This window comes from Eubalaena glacialis, chromosome 3, assembly GCF_028564815.1.
Source record: "Eubalaena glacialis isolate mEubGla1 chromosome 3, mEubGla1.1.hap2.+ XY, whole genome shotgun sequence".
In the NCBI taxonomy this organism is placed as follows: Eukaryota; Metazoa; Chordata; class Mammalia; order Artiodactyla; family Balaenidae; genus Eubalaena; species Eubalaena glacialis.
In genome coordinates this window covers 100,407,961-100,429,260 of record NC_083718.1, presented here as the reverse complement: position 1 = coordinate 100,429,260, position 21,300 = coordinate 100,407,961, and the positions used below count along the sequence as shown (strand labels likewise).

General features: G+C 36.6%; 1 protein-coding gene across 6 annotated transcripts in view; it reads left to right on the top strand.

The window, feature by feature from the left end:
• Window positions 1–21,300, top strand: part of NTNG1 (netrin G1) — a 326,009-nt gene that overhangs the window by 249,494 nt on the left and 55,215 nt on the right. For 2 of the 6 annotated variants that reach the window (XM_061186245.1, XM_061186242.1), the window contains exon 5: window positions 8,933–8,998. The exons of 2 other annotated variants lie outside the window; for them this stretch is intronic. In XM_061186245.1, the coding sequence (XP_061042228.1) occupies window positions 8,933–8,998 (66 nt within the window). Of the gene's footprint in view, window positions 1–8,932; window positions 8,999–11,300; window positions 11,361–19,146; window positions 19,315–21,300 lie in introns of all 6 variants that reach the window. 2 more of the 6 variants (XM_061186244.1, XM_061186248.1) reach the window with 2 other exon arrangements.

Here is a 21,300-nt window from a genome sequence, read left to right as displayed (position 1 = left end):
ACTGTACTGCTCACTCAACATCTCATTCGGCCGCCTCCACCACATGCCCCATCTCTGAGCATCAGCAGATGTTGACCTTTTACACACTGAATCGGGAAATTCCAGTTTTGCTTTGTTTTATTTTGAAATCAATGGTGACCTGAAAGGATGCTTTGTTGTGCCTTTGGAAAATGTATTAACCTTTATTATCAGGAAACTAGGAAAATTTAACTCCTTAATACCTAACCAAAACCCTCTAACAAATAAAGTGATAGCTTGTACCCCGCCTTCATGATGCCTCTGGCTGTTTTGCTTGGAGTGCAATGGGTGTTTCCTCAGAGTTCTCAGGCAAACAGGATAAAAGCGCTTTCAGGGGTCACCCAACATCACACACGACTAGCTTGCTTATTGCCTGGCTTTAAGGTCAAGAGATTTACCATGAAACCATCAAACATGATTGTATCTTCTAGGCTGCTTTAATGGCATTTACACATTCCTTCTTTGAGGACTCATAAGGTGCTTGCTGTGTGCACTGGTGGATGGATTCCTTTGCTCTCCAAAGGGCAAGAATTCATGCATAGATGACTCACTGCCTGTTCTAGAGGGCACAGAAATGGGGTTTCCAAGGTACAAGCCAGAGAAGAGAGAGCTGCTTGGATTTTTAACTAAGTTTGGGTGTTTGCCAGGGCTTTTCCCTTTATCCCAAGGAAGGAATCAATGAACATAATTCCACTAAGTACATAGAAAGATGCCATTATAATAGATGTAACACCTGTGAGATTCCCATCATCAAAGAGTATCTCAAGGAAAATGAATGATGCATATTATCGACATAAATTATTGATGTATGTAACCATAAGTTCATACACATATGCTATATACACAGTGACTGAATATTTTAGAGGCCTATTAGATTTCAGTATAGATTTCAAACTGTCAACACCTGTATTAAGGTTCAAATGCATAGACAGAGTGGTCATCCTTTCCGATCATCTGCTAAAAATGTTTTTGAAACAAATTTCCCATTAAGGTCATTTGTACCTGCTGCTGTCCATCTATTAGGAAATAGGTTTCCCAGTCATCCCAAAAGTACTTGATCTAAAACTCAGTCATTTTGATGTGCTTTGGCCATGGCTGAAAAAATATTGGTGATAGTGTCAGCAATTCATGAATCCCAAAATAGATCTGTAGCCATTTGAGCCTTATGAGCTCTGTTTTTCCTTTACCTGATGTAGTAGTAATTCATTCAGGTTTCATTTTTTATGTAAAATGTATCATGCACTTATAAGTAAACATTCACAATTTTATCCAAGTGAATATTTGTTGATGCTGATGATCCAAATTAATATTTGGTTTGGTGTGGGTGTTTTTGTTAAAGTGATAAACTAATCATTATGTTCGAACATATATTATCAGATCCTTAGCCTTGAAAAGCAAGTGATTTCACTAATTATGTTAAACAGTATATTATTTTAAAAAAACATAATTAGGACAACAAGGGTTGGCCTAATGTGCAAATAGCTTTGTGTGAGTGATTATCACTTAAAAAGCAAATAACAGAGGTTAAAGGTAACAAAGTCAGAGGTTAAAGACAGATAATCCACTGAAAATTCACGTCAGGAAACACCATTTAAAAAAACTTGGAATTTTTAAATAAACAAAACCATTTCTTAGAATAGTAACAAAAGAAAAGACATATGTAGACATTTTGTGAACCCAAGTGTACACTGTTTCCTTAAATTACCTTCAAATGATTGACATCATGGTTTATAAAGCGTAGAAATTGATGGAGGTGTCTGGCTGTCCCCTCCTCTTCAATTTATTCAATTTGAAACCACAGTTCACTTAAGGGAAATATTCCATTTTCCTGCTTTCTCTTATAATGAGCATTGCCTTCATCACAGAGTTAAAATTTCATCTCTAATTTGATTTAATTGGCAGGACTATTAAACAAGGGAAGTGCTACCTGCAGGGATTCATCAGCCTGTTGAGAAAGCTCAGAGATGTTTTCATACTTGAAAACATTTGATGCCAGTTGCAGACCTTGTAAAAGTTGTTTTCCATACAACATCCAAATATTTTTGTTCAGAACTGATTTACTGTAGAAACCTGGATCGTGAGGAAAATAACAAGGTTAATCATTTCCCCGCTCAAGGGTTATTAGTAATCTTGTTCATTCTATCCAGAGAGCTTCAGTGTTTGTTTTCCTCCCTTTGCTTTAATACTTCTAAATCCCCAAATAAAAGTTTCATTTGAATCGCCCTTTAGCTAATTAGGTTTTATATAATGAAGAAAAAAATTATCAGGCTAGTGTAGCTATATGGCAAATTGCGTGGTGTGCTACATTAATTTTGAACTGTTTGCTGATGTTCTAGAAGGAAAGCTAAGGTCCCGGGTGAGATGCCTTTGGGACTTTGTTATATCATGTACCCAGTATTCTCATCACAGATCCATTTCATATTTGTGTAACTAGCATTTCACATTCATGAAACCTTTGTGGTTATCCAAAAATTGAATGAACATTAGGACATAGCTGCTTCTTTAATCCTGAAGAATAAATTAAATATTCCAATGAAGAAGGGGGAAGTATCCCCTACCTTAAAAAAAAAATCCAAGAGGTTTAGCAATCTTTAGCGAACAACAATTGCCTACCTTGAGCAATGTTGACTTTTTTCATGTATTAACCTTTTCCCAGGTGACTTTAGAATGTCAAGCCACTTTTTAAGTGTGAGCTGATATCTGTACCTTTGCTGTTATCTCTGTGTGCGGGCATCTGGAAATTCTTAGCTTAAACAAAGATTTGCCAAGATCTCTGAAAGGTCCTATGATGAACCTTCCAACATGTAACTGTGAACTAAGAGTGGGGTATCACCGAAGACTTCTTAGATTATCAATAGAGAGCTGGCCGGCTAACTGCTCCACTTCCTGGGAACTGGAGGGAAGTGTCCCCACATGTCTACAGAATTCCATTTTACAAATGGTGAATTGGAGGCTCAGAGTGTCTGAGTAACTTACCAAATGTAATACGGCCAGGAAGGCCTGTCTGACTCTGAAAGCTGTGCTCGTAACATTATACCAGGTGGAAGAGGTTAGAAAGAAAAATTCTAGATTTATTAACTCCTACTTCAGACTCTTTCCAATCTAATACATTGCACCTTAGACCTGTTGATCCCTGAATTGACCCATTTCTGTGCAGGGAACTTTAGTGTCCTGGAGAAAAACAGAAGTTCATTTTCTGTTACCTCACTGTGTGGTCAACAGAAGCTACATTAAAATGTGCCCTTCCTCTACCACCATCAATGATAAGCATCCTCAGTAAGCTGAGGGAGAGGGGAAATGTAAAGATGTTACATATATTATAGAACATGTGACAGTTCATGAAATTAGCTATGCGAATTGTGAAACATGCTTGTACATATTCTATGACTGTAAGAATCCAAATGTTTACTTTATTGACATAGTCGCTCATAGCCAAAAAAATTCTGTGTGCCATCTCAAGGACAGCCTTACCACTATTACATTAAACTGTATCTTCCCCAGCAGTTTAATGATGCTGTATTTCTGAGAGTCGGCAGCTCACTGTAAAGATGGTAAGATTACCTCCAAGGCCCTAGGGGTTTCTTCTGAAGAGCTTTAGGGTTTTCTATAGATTCCTTTGTAGACATCAATAATGTGGTTTCCAAACTCCCTGAGGAACAAGAGCAATAACTCTACAAATCCAAAGGGACCTTGTGACTTTGTCTCTTCCTGACGTTTTCCTCATACACTCCTGGAAGAAGGATGTTTAATGAAGGCTCACTAACATCCTCTCAGCAGTGGCTTTTCATATCCATGGTGGCACCCTGTTTCCCACTGTATTTTAAAACCAAAAACTTATGTAAAAATTAGTCTTTTTAGGAAACTTAAAGAGCACTCATCCAACATCATCATTTTACAGACAAGGCAACTAAGGCTTAATTGAATCATCTAAGTCGTCTGGAAGCCAAGGCAGGATTCTAGCTCAATGTCCAATTTCCAAACTAGGACCCTTTAGAATTCATCCACCTTTCTCATTTAATTAAATGACTAGTGTATGAAACACTATAAAGTAGACTATTCTAGAAAAAAAGAAAAAACATGGGAAAGCATAGTCACAATTTACTTTGGTTTTAAAGGGTATCCACAAAATGAGTTGAAAGCTGCCTATGAATCATGCTAAGGGAGTGAATGTGTGATAGAAGACACTATTCTAAAACCCTAACTCTAAAGCTTTCTTGATGTAAATAAATCTGCTTCAAGTTTCCTTTCAGCTTGATTCACTATGGTGTCAGCAATAGATGGTCAAGTTTAGCAATTCTAACCTAGTTCTCTCCAACTTACAGTGCAAAGAGTTTTCCTTGGGGCACAGAGGAGAAAAACTTTCTACCAAAGTCTAATTTTTATAACTAGAATCTCAGTTTTTCTGATTCATGATAAGGAGTTTCAAGTGCCACAACCAAATTGTCGCATAACAGTTTTCTGAATCTCTCCTTAATGGAAAAAAAAAAAATTCAAGCAAGATATATATATATCTGATTCATAGTCTAAATTGATGTGCTTCTAAACTGAAAGAAACTTGAAAATTAACATTTTATCGTTAAGTGTTAAAAATCAAATCTTTTCCACGGTATTGCAAAATAATTCCTGTTGCTTTCTGAACAATAGTATTAATCAATGTAGGCCCTAGAACCAGATTATTCCCTAAAGTAATTTGTATCTTAAGTGAGATTTTTACATATCCAAATCACTTGCTTTGGGAACAATTAAGATTTCACGAAATAGGGGGAGCACGTTATTACCTCTACTTCAATTCAGTAAGAACTGTTTATACTACAATAATATGTTTATTACAACAGCAACCACAAATAGAATAATAAGAGCTAACACGACATTGTAAATCAACTATACTTCAATAAAAAAGGAATAACGACTGATATTTCTTGAATGCTCACTACCATGACAAGCAAATACTAACTCATTCATTCAGCCTTGACAACAACCAGTAGGTAGTGTCATTATCCCATTTTACATATAAGAAAGCTTAGGCACTGAGAAGTTAAGGAACTTGTCCAAGTGGTAAAACTGGGATTTGACTCCAGTCCAAGCTCTATTTACATGCACCATATCTTAAATAAATTTCCCCTAAATAGATATTTCCTAGGCTTCCCATAGATGTAATTTGAAATTTTAGCAATGACAAGAGAGTAACAGCATAAGATGGGCATTTCAGATATTTTGTTTCTTTTTAAAGGGGGCAGTGGTTGAGTATGTAGTCTTGGTCTCCATATTCCTCAAGCCAAAGTCTTTGGAGATCATCAAGATGAGTTCAATCCATTTTCCCAGATGTATGGGACCAGGATCCTTGATAAGTAGGGATTTCCATAAAAGGCTATTCTTGAAGGATTGGCCATCTATAGTCCCACTGGACACATATGATAATCCCTCCCCTTTCCTCAGTAATAATTTCTTAACTCCAGTTTGGGTTTCACCATGATAGTCAAAGGTCCACTGTTACAACGTGCAGCAATAATTTTCCCTCCACACAGGGGATTCTTAATCCCCTAAATCCCCTAGATTCTCCAAAGGGCATGTGCTTCATTCCAACGGGCTTCATCCTTCTGTGAACTTTAGTGTGACACTGCTAGGCCAGGAAAGAACCATTGGAGTGATGGGATTTAATGGCTGAGAGAAACCATGTAGATCTTTTAGTCCAGCACCTTTATCTTACAGGTAAAGAAATTGAAGTCCAGGGAATTAATAGCCAGACAGCTACTCAACAGAACTGGGACCAGATCCCTTATCCTCTGATTCCAGGGACCCTTTGCCTTGCAACATACTACCACTCTGAGACCTTCATATGACCCAAAGATATTCCTTAGTTAATTCATTAAAGAATGAAATTAATAAATTCTGCAACAGTTCACCTAGAAGCAATACCACTACCTTTGACGTATTGTAATATTTTTTTGTATTTGCAATTTCTAACTACTCGAAATAAGCGGCCACTGGCTAAAAGTTCTCAGAGGCTTCATGTTATGCAAAGACTTTTATGAGCATTGAATATGATAACACAGAATTTGTCCCAATTATACAACGAATATACCCTCCAATGTGCCTAATTTACTTCTGGGAATTAAACATTTGTTAGTAACTTTGACTGAATATTTATATGTGCCAGGATCTTCGAGTAACAAGAGTAGCCAGACAGTAACTGGCTAATTTTAAGTTGTTTTCTTACTTGGCCTTGCAATTATAAAGCAAAATAAAAATTAAAAAAATTAAAATGAGATGTTAAATTAAAAATTGCATGACGACCAAATATTAAAACATGTAAGCACAGACAGTAACATGCTATAGAAGTTTAGGGTCCACAAATTTCAATATTTTTTTTTTCAGGACATTTTTCCTCCCAAGGAAAAGACATCACGCATAAAATTTTGTCCCACTAGAGATATGTATAGATTAGATTAGGATTTCCACGTGATGACTGCTGGTGGCTCTGAGTTTTAATTTTTCAGGAAGGTTAGGCATCCCACATAATGAAAATCATTTGGAAAAAAATGTCTAATTATATTCCCAAGCAAACACAAAAGCTACACTCTCCCATCCCCCAAGAAACTATCATAAGTACACAATACAGAAGAAAATACCTTCCATGTAGGGATCAGATTGTAACTGAGGTGTCTATCTTGATAATTTCATACAGGTCAAGTAGTTAACAATTCAAAAGTAGAATGACCTACATTAATTTTTTATACATGTAGGAAGATCCTCAAAACGGAACCTCAGCATCCTAGGGAAAAATCATAAAATAGTACACTAAAATATAGGCGTAAAATATTTATTACATTAGAATATGGAATAAAGCTTAATTTATAAAATTAATTTTCAAAGCTCACTTCTAACTTTTATTTAGTATAAAATTTTTGTCTTTACTTAAATTTTTTGGCAAAGCTTATTAACAAAATGATTAATTGTATTATTACTTTCATTTCATCAAGAAAGTCAAGCCACTGAATACTTAACATTAAGTTTACAAACATCACCCCACATATGACCTGTATTTACCTCTCTTACGGAAAAAGATGGAGAGAACCATTTAAAAGAACTAAATTTTTCTTAATTTGATGCTAATAATATAAATAAATATATTTTCTATATAAAACTATAACAGTGGTTTGAAATCTCTTCTAAATGAACAATTTCTAGGGACTTCCCTGGTGGTCTAGTGGTTAAGACTTTGCTTTCCAATGCACAGGGTGCAGGTTCGATCCCTGGTCGGGGAGCTAAGATCCCACATGCCTCGGGGCCAAAAAACCAAAACGTAAAACAGAAGCAATATTGTAACAAATTTAATAAAGTCTTTAAAAATGGTCCACATAAAAAAACCTTTAAAAAAAAAACCCAATTTCTAGAAATCATTTGTTTTTCAAAAGTGATCATTGCAGTTCAAGTAGGCTTAACATTCAGTCAATAACTTGCATATTTTGCCTACATGTTACCAAATATCTATTTATTTAGTAACACCTGGATACAGATGTGGAAAATTGTTACATTCTTTATTCATTCATAAATTTTGATGGATACAGCAATATCAATATTAAGATTTCCTTTGCTTTTATGTGTATACACACACACACATACACACACAGAGTAACAGTAGTTCAGTTTTTCTAACAAATGTTAAAAAACCAAAGTTATAGTGAAAGTTCCATGTCTTGCAAGAATGTTATTCACTATAATCTAATTATGGAGGAAACAATCTGATAATACCTGTTTACAGTAGCCTAGCCACTTGATATCAATTACTCAGTTATTAGATATTTACTGAGGCCTTCTGGAAGGCTTTGCCCTTCCTCAAAGAGATTCAATCTAATTACAGAGACAAGAAATAGACATAAAATTTAAACTAGCAATATTGAAACTTACGCCTATCCACATATCAGTGAGAAATAAGGAGCACATAAGGTAACATGCTATAGGAGTTTAGAGGCAAGAACTCTCCTTGTGGACTTGGGTGGTCCCAAAGGACCACACTAAAGATATGGTTTTGAGTTGATCTCAGTGAATGGTAGATTTGAGTCATGAAATGACTGCTTTAATTGTCATGGCCTATGTACCTTAGCAAAAATAGCTTTAAAGCACCCAATCTTAAAGCTGGCTCTTCTCCTGCTTTTCCAGAGTCATTTTTTTTTAATACAGGTGACTCTAAGAAAGAAATAACATTAATTCTTAAATTAACAATGCTTATAATTGGATTGGAACCAATAACTTTAGAAATATATTTTGAGCTAGAAACATCATGAAAATATATATTTAAAAAAAGAAAATATATACACACGCATACATACAAACCTTAGATATGATCGGAAGCACCTTGGACTATTCTCCTTAAGCCAGAACCACCAGTCATCTTTCTCTTTCTTTCTCTGAGAAATCGCATAAATAAAAATAGGAAATAAATCCACTTCTTGGCAGAGATAATGGCTCACACTTAAAACATACCCTAAAGAATCTCTCCTGAAGACTAATGTAACAAGCTCGTATCTGTAAATATAAATTGCAGAGAATGGAATCCTCAAGTGAGAAATTATTTCTTTCCTGTTATCTTCTAGTTTCAGGCACCAGCTTCATATAACGATTTGAATTGCTGAAGTCCCTGTTTGGTTATTTGTAAGAACACTCTACTTTATTGCACAAGTTAATGTATATAGCTTTGTTAGGGAACAGGCTATATATTTAATGTCCATTCAATGTTTTGGGAATCATCAATTGCTTGCTCTTGTTTGGTGTGGGAGTATGTTTTGTTAAGTGCATCACAACCAAGTTAAAAAGCAGATGTGTGGTTTGTGTCTTTGTCCATATAGTTTTCTGTTTAGACCAAATGACATTATAGCTGAAAGTAACATACCCTGATTTTTCCCGGTGCATGCAGATCCTCCAAAGTTTAATAGGATATGGCCGAATATTTCTTCCCTTGAGGTTTCTAATCCAAAACAAGGTAGGAGCATGTAAAATTCCTACTGATATAAAATCCCACATGTTTAGGGGGAAAATCCCATATTCTATTTTTTAGCACTAAATAAGAGCATTATCGTAAATGCCATGTCTTTGAAAGAATCATAATTCAAATATTTTTTTCTAATATGAAGTGTCCCAGAAATATTATAGTAAAAGATGTAGAAAAAATTAGAAAGCATAAAAGTTATAAGCACTTTATCAAATTTACATTGAATGTCAGCCATCCCAAGAGAAGCCTAGAGTTTGGTTGCCATCACAGTGGGGAGTATAAATAATATATCATAAAAACTTGTGAGTGACACAGGTTTCCTTCAACTGTCTCACTTTTACTTTGCTTTGGTAAACTGGCTGTTACGTCAGTTGTATTGAGGGTCAGGGAAAATAAATAAAGGCAGTATTGCAACCCCTAAAAGACCTGTTTTTGTTTTTTTTTTTTTAAACTGTCATTCCATATTGACTGACAGGAATTTGGATCTCTCTCTCTCTCTCTCCCCCTTCAACGTCACAGTGTATGTTCTCTGCCGAGGCTTTCCCTCTTTTATCCTTTATGAATTACCAATAATTTCTGCCAGGATTAAGAGCAACCTGTTTTCTCTCTGTCCTTAGAGCAGTAATTATTTTCTGACTTCTAACATAATAAATAAATAAATGAAAGAAACTGACAGACAGCAGTGTGATTACACAGGAAGAAATAGAACCTTTAAAAACTGGCCAATAAAATTCATAAGATTCAGTGTAATGTTAAAATTACATTAACGTCTAGCCTATAGATATACATAGACGTATATAAATAGTTTATATTGAAAGAAAGTTGTCTTCTTTTGCGTCCTTCCTTCTCACAAAAAAAAGGCACATCTTTGGCTTCCACCTTCCTTTGTTATATACAGGATGTTCCTTTTAAGCTCTAATGAATACAGATGGAGGAGGAAATGAGCAAAAGGAGGAACCAGGAAATAGCTGCTAAGCAAAACAAAATATATTAGCAATTTGTTGAGGAGTCAAATTGGAAGGGCTGCATTTTCAGTCCTTGATCAGAGTGATGAAATCAAGACTGTCCTAGATACATATATTACTAGCAAATAGAATTATCTTAATCATCCGCTCCAAATGAATTTTTTCAAGTTTCTGCATACATATGTGGAAGAAGAAATACAGATCAAGCTCAACCCATTAGTATAATTCTATGAGGATGGTGGGAAGGTTTAGTGGCTTTGTTCCTTGGCAAGTTCAATGAGAGCATCTTCAGTGAACTGTCACTCAGTATTTCCCATTGAATTTCATAGCTCAACAAATTATACAAGACAGGATCTAAGACTTAACACTTCTCCACAGTAAGTTTTGTGCTGAACAAGATTATGCATTGTTTAAAACCTGAAACAGACCCATTTAATTATTTTGCTATGTTTTCTGTGAGTGTCACAAGACTAAAAGCTTTCAGAAATATCTCTAGTTAATGCCAGTTGCACTTTTTTAGAATGTGGATAAAGAGTTCAAATAAATTTATTTGAGAAGCTCACAGTTGAATAAAGTGCTTGAACTTGACATTTTAGCTAAAGGTGCACTTTCTAGCAGAGGTCAGTTCTGTGCAAACGTAATTTATCTGGTCAACATCTGCAAAGAACATCAGGCTCTATCTTGTTTTTGCTATTTTCACAAGCAACGCTTCAGGAACAATTGGAAAAGAAAGGCAGGCAAACTTAGACAGAAATTCCTGCCATTAACAAACTGATATCATATAGGTAATAAATGTTGAGAAAAAAACTACATTTTTGAAAGGTGGACAGATTCGAGGTGACTCTGAGACTGAGATCCAGATTCCGCTGAATGGTTGACCATTGTGACTATCTGTCATGTCTAATCAATTCAGCAAAAATAATCTAACTGGTTTATATGTAGATGAGATTATGGTTACACAGAGAGAAAGACATGGTGAATTGAGGCAATGATATTGCTAAGTAACTCAACTACACAACTACTATTTTAAGAGAAGAACAGTAGGGGATCCTAATATCCATATTGTTATTGGAATAATCTCTGCATAACTGGATTCTTGATTTAAATGGTAATTCTTTTTGCCTCTAAACTTTATTACTGACAAGGTCAAACCATTTTCAGCCAAATACAAGACTTCCTTTGTGATTGAAGCAAACTCCCAGAAACAACAAATACAAATATTCTCTTCATATAGGGCCACTTTTCAAGCGGGTTGATGATAAGTAATTACAATTTGAACGTTTCACTATTGTTTCTAATGTGCTGTTCATTCTTTTAAACCTATCCAGTTGCTCCCAAATTAGCTTTGTCAACAGTTTCTTCTGTTCAAGTTGCAAACCACAAGAGAGGTAGGAATTCTTGGATTCATACAGTGATTTCATGGTGTTATGTGTTGTGAAACATTACACTGTATGAATCTGGAATATCTGTGAAGTGTACCCATCAGCTTATTGGTGAGGCATGTTGACTGATAACGATCAATGCATCAAAACAGTACTGAGAATGTCATCTGTAAGAGGAAAAAAAATGCTTCACTCAGAAATTTGACTGCTGCAAATTTAAAATGCTGCAATATTTGTTTTCTGAAAGATTAATGTGTGAATAAGAATTATAACACTTTAGGTTCCTGTTTGGAACATGAATGTTAGAGTATTAACATTGTCACTCATTTGCATTGAAAATAAGGAAACTCACTTACAGTGAGTTTCAAGGATGCTTTTCATGAGAACAGAATGGTAGGTTCATGTATGGTGCCCATTTGACAAATGAAATACCTTGGAATTTCTACTTCCAAATATTGTTTGAAATGAATTTGAACAAAAACCGGTGAAGAGCTACACTGGGTTAAGCATTGATTATGACCCAAAAATAATAGTTACGTTACTTTCTTTAAATGAAAGTGAGCAGAATCTCATCTGTGACTCATGAATGGCCCATTCCAGCTAGCATCTGTCATTCACAGACTGAAGATTTTTCAGGAAACATAAAGACTTCTGTTTTTATTTCACCATTTTCCTTTAAATGTCCTATGTGACAGGTGTGTCTTGTTTTCCACCCTTGACTGTTGGGTATATGTCATGTTTTAGGGAGTTTTGGGGTTTTTTTTTCATGAAACACCTCTTACAAAGAAATATATTTATTAACAATACCTGAATTTGGTTTGACCCACTTGGTGAAAATGACCATAATAGCTTCCCTATTCCTTATTGAAAAGAGTCAAATCATTTTCCAGATTTTAACCAACTTGAATTGTTCCTTCTGTGTCGTATAGAGAAAAGGAGGAAGCTGGTCAGAAGATGGAAAAGGGAAACCGATGATATTTAAACCATGTCTTAAACTTTCCTCACAATGTACTTTTACATATCAAACATTGGCAGTGCCCTTTTGAGGGGAATCCAAGTGGATTTGAAATTTGGGGAACTAAGTTCTTTAGGAACAGAGCAGCCACAAATTCATAGGGTGTCAAGCCTATTTGGGCATGTGTGCATATAATAAGCTAGTCATTGATGCCACAGTAGGGATGTCCCTCCTTATCTATGATATGCAAACCTACACAGAGAAACCAAGGAGGTGAAGGAGAAAGGAAGCATTAGGGGCCTTATAGAGTCCATCTTTTTTCTGTCACATCAAGCACTGGATATACAAGAGGACTCTTGACCTGAAATTTGACCCTGTATCATTGAATCTCTAGCTTCTTGGGGTCACAGCACTAATGAGATCTGAACACATTTCCACAGGCAGGAAGAAGCCACCTAATGAAGTAGATTTATCATAGAATAATCCAGATTGTTATCAAATGATGTACATGGAAGGGCTTCAAAAGCTACCTAAGGTTGCAAGACAGAGTTGGGGGTGAGTAAGAATCAGGAAAATGCTGCAGCCACTTCATTCCCATCCCTGGGGGAGGCCCCTGGAGGCTTGTGACTTTGCTAATGTAGTGAAGGGAAAATACTTTATAAGAATTCTAATTCCTTCACCTTCTGTCTATCTAAAGTCTTTTTTTCCAAATCCTTTCTTTTTGAGTGACTACAGTAAATTTCCACCAGCTCTGACTTTGAAGAAACTTTCCTCATTTGGCCCCAACATATATAAATAAACCTACCTGTGCCACATTCAGAGTACTTTATCTTATATTCCGTAACATATGTCATATTACGGTACATTGGTGACGTAATAATGGAATTAGAGGCAACATGGGGAACAGTAAGAAAGAAGACACCAAGACATTTAACACCCCCCTTCCTATTATTAACATTCTTTTTCTTTCATTCTCTTTCTCTCCAACCTTTTGTTTTTCTATAACTCTTACCTCCCCAGGCCTTCCCCAGCCAGTCTCAGTCAGAAAGTGTCTTTAAACCTTAGAAGAGGTTTGGATCGTTCCTGATCTAGAAAGACAACTTTGAACTCTCCTTCTTCTAAAATGCTGCTCGCTTAACTAGCCAGTTCTTACGTACCATATTATCATAACTGCCTTATATGATGTCATATACATCAGATGGGGGATTTTGCTCCCCCAGGGAACTTTTGGTTGTCACAGCTTGGGAGTTGCTACTGCTTCTAGTGGATAGAGACCAGGAATGCTTCTGAATATCCTACAACATATGGGAAAACCACGGATTATTTGGCCTAAGATGTCAGTAGTGCTGAGGTTGAGAAACTCTGCACTGGACTCTTCAGGACTGGGCCTCATGGTCCAACATGGCTCATTGCTCTAGGGCTATGATTCTCGCTTAGCACTGGGCCTCGTTCAAGTTGTCCCCTGGTATAAGGTTGTCCTCAATAAATATGCATTGCCAATGCATGCCATGCTTCACCATGAAAATGTGCTTTAGAGGACCCTGTTAGCTTGTTTACACAACAGTAATTAAAACTTGTCTGAAAAATAAAATATAGCCTACAGTGTGATTTGAGATTGCAAAAGTGTATAAAACCATAGCAATTTTTGGAAATCTCCTTTTTCCTACCTAAACTAATCTGCATAGACATATAGTCAATTTTCAGCTAAAATATTTAATAACTCAGTTATAGAGTGATGTATGGCTGTTGTTTTTCTCAACTCTTTAATACTTAGGATATAGCCAGACTCTCTTACAGAATTTGAATGGTGGAGGAATGAATTTAAACATAACTTTCCTCTGTGTCTTCCTCTGTTTCCCAAAGTAAGATGCCTCAGGATCATCACTGATTTGTTGACTCATTGATTCATTCATTTAACAACATTTTTTGAGTGCTTAGTATTTTGAGTTCTGTTTACATCTGTGGACAAAATGGACACAGTCTGCACACATGTCTTTACACTCAAAGTATAGGGGAGAAATTTTTTTTTTTAATTTAGTCTTCAGATACTCTAGGTTCTACAAAAAAATTAAACAGGATTAGTAAATGTGGAAGGGGGGATTCATGTGTTTGGGTCAGGAGCTGTTATTTCAGATAGAGTAGTCACAGCATTTTCTTTGAGCAAGACCTAAAAACAAAGCGATGAAGCAAGCCATAGGGAAGTCTGGGGGAGGAGTAGGCCAGACAGAGGTAACAGCAAATGCAAAGGCCCTGGGGAAGTGCTTGGCATGTTTGCAGAGCAACCTGAAAGTATTGTACAGCGAGTGAGGAAGAGATTGATAGCAATGAGCCCAGATCAATTGGGAATGAATGAATTCAAACTCTGCCTTTTATTCTGAATCAGGCAGGAAGCCATTAGGATTATGGGCAAAAGGATGTCATGACCTAATTTAAGTTTTAAAAGAGTCACTCTGACTGCTGTGTGGAGGAGACTCTCACAAGGATGGAAGCCAGGGAAGCAGTTTGAGGACAACAGCAATAATCCAAGTGCCCTTAACTAAAGATGAGATGGTGAGATTTAGAATGTATTTTAAATGTGTAGTCAAGAGGATCTGCTGATTGATTGGTTGGGGACGTGGGTAGAGGGGGATGAGAAAAAGATTGGTGTCAAGAACAACTCCAGGAATTTTGACCTAAGCAATTGGAGGAATAGAGTTGTCATTTACCGAGACAGAGCCGGCTGCCCATGTAAGTGTCAGGCTTGGGAAGGTAACCTATGAGCTCAGTTTTGAACATGTTAAAGTTGAGATATCTATTAAATGTCCAAGTGGAGACATTAAGAAGGCAGTTGAATATATTAGTCTGGATGAAGTCTCACTAACTAACTGGGAAGTTGGTCCAGGCTGGAAATAACTATTTTGGAAAGGTCAGCATATTGATGGTTTATGTAGTCATGAGGTTGGGTAAAAAACCCTGGCTCTTAGTGAACCTAAAGAGCCAAGAGGTCCAAGGGCTAAGCCCTGAGTCATTTGAGAAGATACAACAAAAAGCAGAAGAGAGGAAGAAGCAATGGTAGGTGGGGAAGGAGGTGAACCAAGAGAGAGTGGTGGCCCAGAAGCCTCCTGGCCCAGGAAGGGTTGCCAGAATGCCCTGAGGCCCTATTGAAGTTTATGGTCATGAATTTAAAGTGAGACTTGTTTCAAAATAGTTGGAAAAAAACTCCAGCCACATTTAGCTGCTGGGGAGTAGGCATGGAGAAGTGGAGAGTTGGATTTAACCAGGATCAGATTTTCTCAGGAGACTGTAATTGGGGGTGGGGGGTTGAGGGTGAGGGAGATGTCTCAGGGAGGAGGGGTCTCCTGTGATTGTAAGAATGGACCATGAACCCTATATTTTGTAAAAAGGGAAAGGAGGAAATGGTAGGCCAGTGAATTAGAGGATCAAAGAATTATTGAACTATTAATATCATCCCTTCAGGATCTTAATAAGATAGTGCAGCTCTAACTCTATCATTAATGATCATTCATGGATTCTGGGCCTATGTGGAAAGAACAGTTCCTAAAGAGTGGGAAATTAACAGAAAACTGAAAAATAATACAGCAGTCTAATAATTACATCTGAAATGTCTTGCATTTATATAGTGCTCTCATGTGTTTCAAATCACTTTCAAAGATCTTTTTATCATTTTATATTCTCAAATACACCATGGTCAGAGAAGACAGCTTTATCAAAGTCTCAGAAGAATCTTAGAAGTTTTAAAGGAATAAAGTTACTATTAGCTCATTTCTTAGGTTATAAGACATTTAAAGTATCCACTTATCTTCTGGAAGAAGTTTGTGATATTGAGTGTTTAGCTGTGTATGGTTTTGTATATAATTATTTATAGAATTTACATTATTTAACTCTCCTATCAAAATTACTAAATTGATTTTCAAACAAAACCCAGAAACAAATAGTGAATGTCACAGAAATGCATACTATTCATTAAATTCAAAGAATAGTAGGTAACAGTGTCTACAGAGATTCATGGATTGGGTCTTGATTGAAATTGGATGTCTACAGACACGTTTTTTGGTGAGTAAAGCTTTGTCAGATGAAGCCCAGCATTGGGTAGATCTTATCCACAAAGGAACCATTCAATACTTCCAATAGTATTGACTATTGGGTAGATCTTATCCACAAAGGAACCATGTTATGAAACTTCTCCAGCCCTGTTCTCTCCCATTTCCCAATGTCATGTCTTTGCACACTCTATTCCTTTCACTGGAAATGCTCATTTCCTCCTTTTTTTTTTTTGTTAAATAAACCTTACTGGCCCTCATGGAAGATTTAGTTTTAACTTAGTTTTTCCTAATTCTCCTCAAGTGAAATGAATTTCTCCTTATATCACTTTGTGTCTTTGTTTGTTTTTGTTTTTAAGCACGTCCTCTTTTTTTTCTAGTTATCTGAGCACATGTTTGTCTTACCCACTAAACAAGCTTCTTGACAACAAGGACTTACTTCTATGTGGTTCTGAAAAGTTCCTAGGATGAATTTATGCACATAAAAGATTCTTTTGAAAAAATCTGGATTAATTATATTGGGTACACCAAGAACCAACCTAGGATGGGGTTATGTGAAGAACAGTAACCACTTAGGGGCCTCTTCTAGAGAGGGAGAGCCTGAGGACAGGGTGTGTGTGCCCACGCCTCCGGAATTCCAGGCAGCTCTGAAGAAGTCCTTGGGAAGCAATTAGATTTGGGACATGGTTCTCCTCCCTGCAACTACTACCCTGAGGTGGCTCCAGGCCAGAAAGATTCTCCCTGTTCCAAACCCTCAACTAAGGAAGGTTGGAGACGCCCTTTAGGTTTCCTATGGAGTCAGAAATGCCAGCTTAAACAAGGTTGAACTCAGGGAGATAGAATGTATGGGTGTGAAATGCTTGTTTTCTAAGAGAATTTAATTTGGTGATATGTAATTCTATTATTTTTCTTGTTGCTATTATTATTATTAATTTGGCATGCCTTAACTACAAAATTTTTGCAGGATTTTCTTACCCCATCGCCCATATGGCCTCCTTCTCCCAGAACTCTCCTTCTCCCGCTGGTTCCTCCAACTCCCCACTCCCACTCCCCACCCCTAGCACACATGCACACCGTGACAAAGCCAGCCTCCTGTAAAGGAAGGGGCTTGCCTTCAGGAACCTCCCATTCTTCTTGCCTTTCTTTTAAGCATCTGGGGTCTCCAAGGTGCTAACCCTATTCCTGGGTGTCTTCCACTCTTCACCATTTCCAGTGTCCTCCTCTGCTTCTATCCAAATTTGATTTCATTCTGTTGGGACCTTGACCTCAGCTCTCTACTGTAGTAACTGGCTCTCATACGAATGAATCCACACTGTTCTGATGAGTGTCAGTATGTTAATTTATTGGGTTAGCCAAAAAGTTCGTTTGGGTTTTTCTGTAACATCTTATAGAAAAACCCAAATGAACTTTTTGGCCAACCCAATAGAAAAAAAAAAAAAAAAGATAATCACCCTTCCTTATTAATTTTGACAACACTTACTCATTTTTACTCTGGTCATCAAATGCAATACTTCCAAAATTTTAATCTAGGCCAAAAGAGTAACTCAGTACCTCACATAGTGCCTGACACATAGACCAGCCGAACATATTATTTATTGAGTGAATGAATAAATGAGCTCAAATAGTGACTGTGTTTGGCTTCCTGGTGGGATACAATAAAAGCCAGACATTAATGAGAGGGATAGTTTTAGGCAAACAAGGTTTGCAGTTTCATAATTGACCTCCCTTATAAATGTGAGCTAGGCCTGCCCCCATATTTGAGGAGACGAAACAGATTCCCTACCTAGTTACTTCTCACACATTTTTTTCTGTCTGATTTAGTAGCTATTGCACCAGTAGAGGCTTTGTTTTTACTTCTTTTAAAAAGGTTGAATTAGATTAATGACTTGCTTTGGTTGAGTTGCAAAAGAGAGACGATCTAGTCACTCTCCACCCTTCCCTACGTCTCCTTGTCTAGTTCTTATCACCATCACCCCTAAGCCTCAGAGGCACCTCTAACATTTTGGGGAGACAAAGGAAAAGCAATCTGAGGGTACAGTAGCTGCCTGACTCTTCTTTTGTAGCAGACTTAGCTTGAAACTTGCAAGAAAAGGAAATCTTAAGAGCACTTTTTTCATACCAATAATCTCCCTGTTTTTTGTATTCTCTCTCACACATAAGCAAACATGCAGATTTGGCCTGATGAAAGGCTTACAGAAGTCATCTTCTCCTCTTACCATTTGGAAAAAACAAAAATAAAGAGTTGTTTAGTTGTCTAGATCCCTATTAAATTTGCCATGATTTCTTGTGTGAAACTCTGACTGAGTTACTGTCTTGACACAAATGATAGTAAGACTCTAAACAAAGGAGCCATGGGTGATGGCAGACTCAGGCCTTAGATGCCAACATTCATCCTTCCTTCTTTTTTAAGATTGCAAATATGAAGAGAAAATGAGGGGAGTGATGCAAAGACAGTGAAGTTTTCAATGTGCAAAAATTAGACTTTTGCATCAATGGAAACAGAGTCTTCCCAAATTTTAAAAGGTGTACACCTGCAAATGCTTCTGTTCATATTGTCTGCCAAGAATTAACACTCTCCGATCATGTTGTGAATGTCCAATCTTTCTCTCCTGCCTGAAACAGACGCTACTTCCATGCCAGTCACAACCACCTGCGGTCACCATGTGTCATGTGGAATCACATACATGTAATGCCATTCTGCCATCTTTTCTCCACTTCTCATTTTATCCAAGCATGTAGTGTGCTGTTATTCTGCGACTGTATACACTCTGTATACATTTCTGTTCTTCCTTGCAAGATTGTGAATGCTTCGGCCACTCCAATCGATGCAGTTATATCGATCTGCTAAATACAGTCATTTGCGTGAGCTGTAAACACAACACTAGAGGGCAGCACTGTGAGTTATGCAGGCTGGGCTACTTCAGAAATGCTTCTGCACAGCTGGACGATGAGAATGTGTGCATAGGTCAGTTCCATTATAATTTCAGCTATTGTTCTGTGCCTTTCACGAGATGGGGAGCTATTTAAGGTGGAGAGGCTGGTGATTTGCACCACAGCTGAGCCAGAATGAACTTTCTCAATGGAGAAAACATCCTTGTGGTAGACTTAAAGATTTCACTTGTGCTGATTGAAATCATAGTTGGGGGATGTATTTTGAATCCTTGTCTAATTGTTGCTTTAAAGATGATGAGCTGAAAAGTCATGTTTAAGAGATGAAGTAATTCTCTTTTTGTTTTTCTTTCTCTTTTTTTTGCATGAAATCTTAACACCTGGTCATTTCAACCTGATCTTAAAGTCTTAAGTTGTACACTCAGCTTTCAAAATGTAAACTCATTATAAGGTTTTTAATTATAGACATGAGATTAGGACACAAACTTTTGTAAATAATTAGTAATCAACTAATATTGATTTAAAATATTCCCATTTGGAATTGAAAGCCATTAGCAATTGGTAATGTAGAAGTTTGCCTGGCTTTTCCATCCATAGTAATGAAATTCCACTTATTGAATTTTCCTATAGCCCTCAAAAGGAGAAGCAATTTTTCAAAACTATTCAAGACAATTAATTCTCTTAGCTTCCAAAGTACATGAGCCCTGGAAAACTGGGGCCACAGAATTCCCTTGAGCATTCTTTCCACCCCCTGTGATGACTGATCATGTCAACTGGAGAGAACCAGGTGCCCTTCCCATCCAAAAAAGCTTCTCCTACCTTTTGCATAGTAGAACCTATCTTTAAGAAAGGGAGCTGATGAAAAATAAGAAATAAGAAATAGAATTTCACTTCATAATGTACTTTGAAGAAGTGCATATATTCAAAATGGTGAAGGGTACATATGTATCTGTTACCACACCAATAGGTAATATATAGGCAACCAATGTTAAAGGTAGATTTTTTCACATAAAGACTAGATAGAATACACAAGCTGAAAAATGAAAGGTGATCTTTTCATCAAAAAAGAAATCAAATCAATCTGCAATTCTGGAATCATTGTTTTCTGATTGGATTGTCAAGGTTATATAGTTATTTGCCAAGTGTCATTTAAAATAGCTGGACAAGTTTTTTCAGTTAAAATGGGCCAAGTTTTTATAATACTGTTTATGTCTATAGTATGTTCTAATTTTCAAAGTGCTTCCTTATTATTTGTGAATTAGTGGAGAAATCCCTGGACTTAGAGGCTGGAGAGCTGGGTTCAAGTCCCAGTTTGCTATTTAATAGCTGTGTGCATTAGGTAAGTCGTTGAAAACTCCTGGTCAAATTGGTGTCATATGGAATGCACAGGAAACACTTGGTAAACTGTGAACTGACTTGCAAGTATGTTTTTTGTTTGTTTGTTTGTTTTGTTTTTACTTAATCCTCATTAACAAAACCATGGTGGTAAGTACTCCACTGATAATTTCCCCTATTTTCTAGTTGAGAAAAGTAAGGCAAATTGACCCAAATCATACAGCTTTAGTAAAGAGTTAGTTTCCTGACTTCAAAGCTTTTGAACGCTTTCTCCCAACTACCCTGACACAATTAGCAAAGCTAAGCTTGTCAGACTTTTACTTATGGTATGTTTTTAGGATGACAGCAGCAATTCCACTCTGAGCTTGTGAACAGAAGTTCAATTGCCTTTATAACATTTGGGTTACAAAGATTTGAGAATATTAATAAAAACCAAAAGGCACATAGCTGTCTGAATTCTGCATGCAGTTACATTTTGCTGAATGTCATTTGTAAAAATATATAAATGTCATACTATAAATATGTTAACAAGGGAAAAGGTACAATAAATAGGAACACTAGGAATACAGGAATAAAACCTAATCAGTTTTTTCAAAATACAAAACATTACAATAAGATGTAAATGTTTTGCAATATCAATTTCATATTATTTTCAATAAATCAAAGAAAAAGACCTTAAAAGAAAAGATTTTATTCCATAAAATTTCTCATAGCAGGTAACTTAACA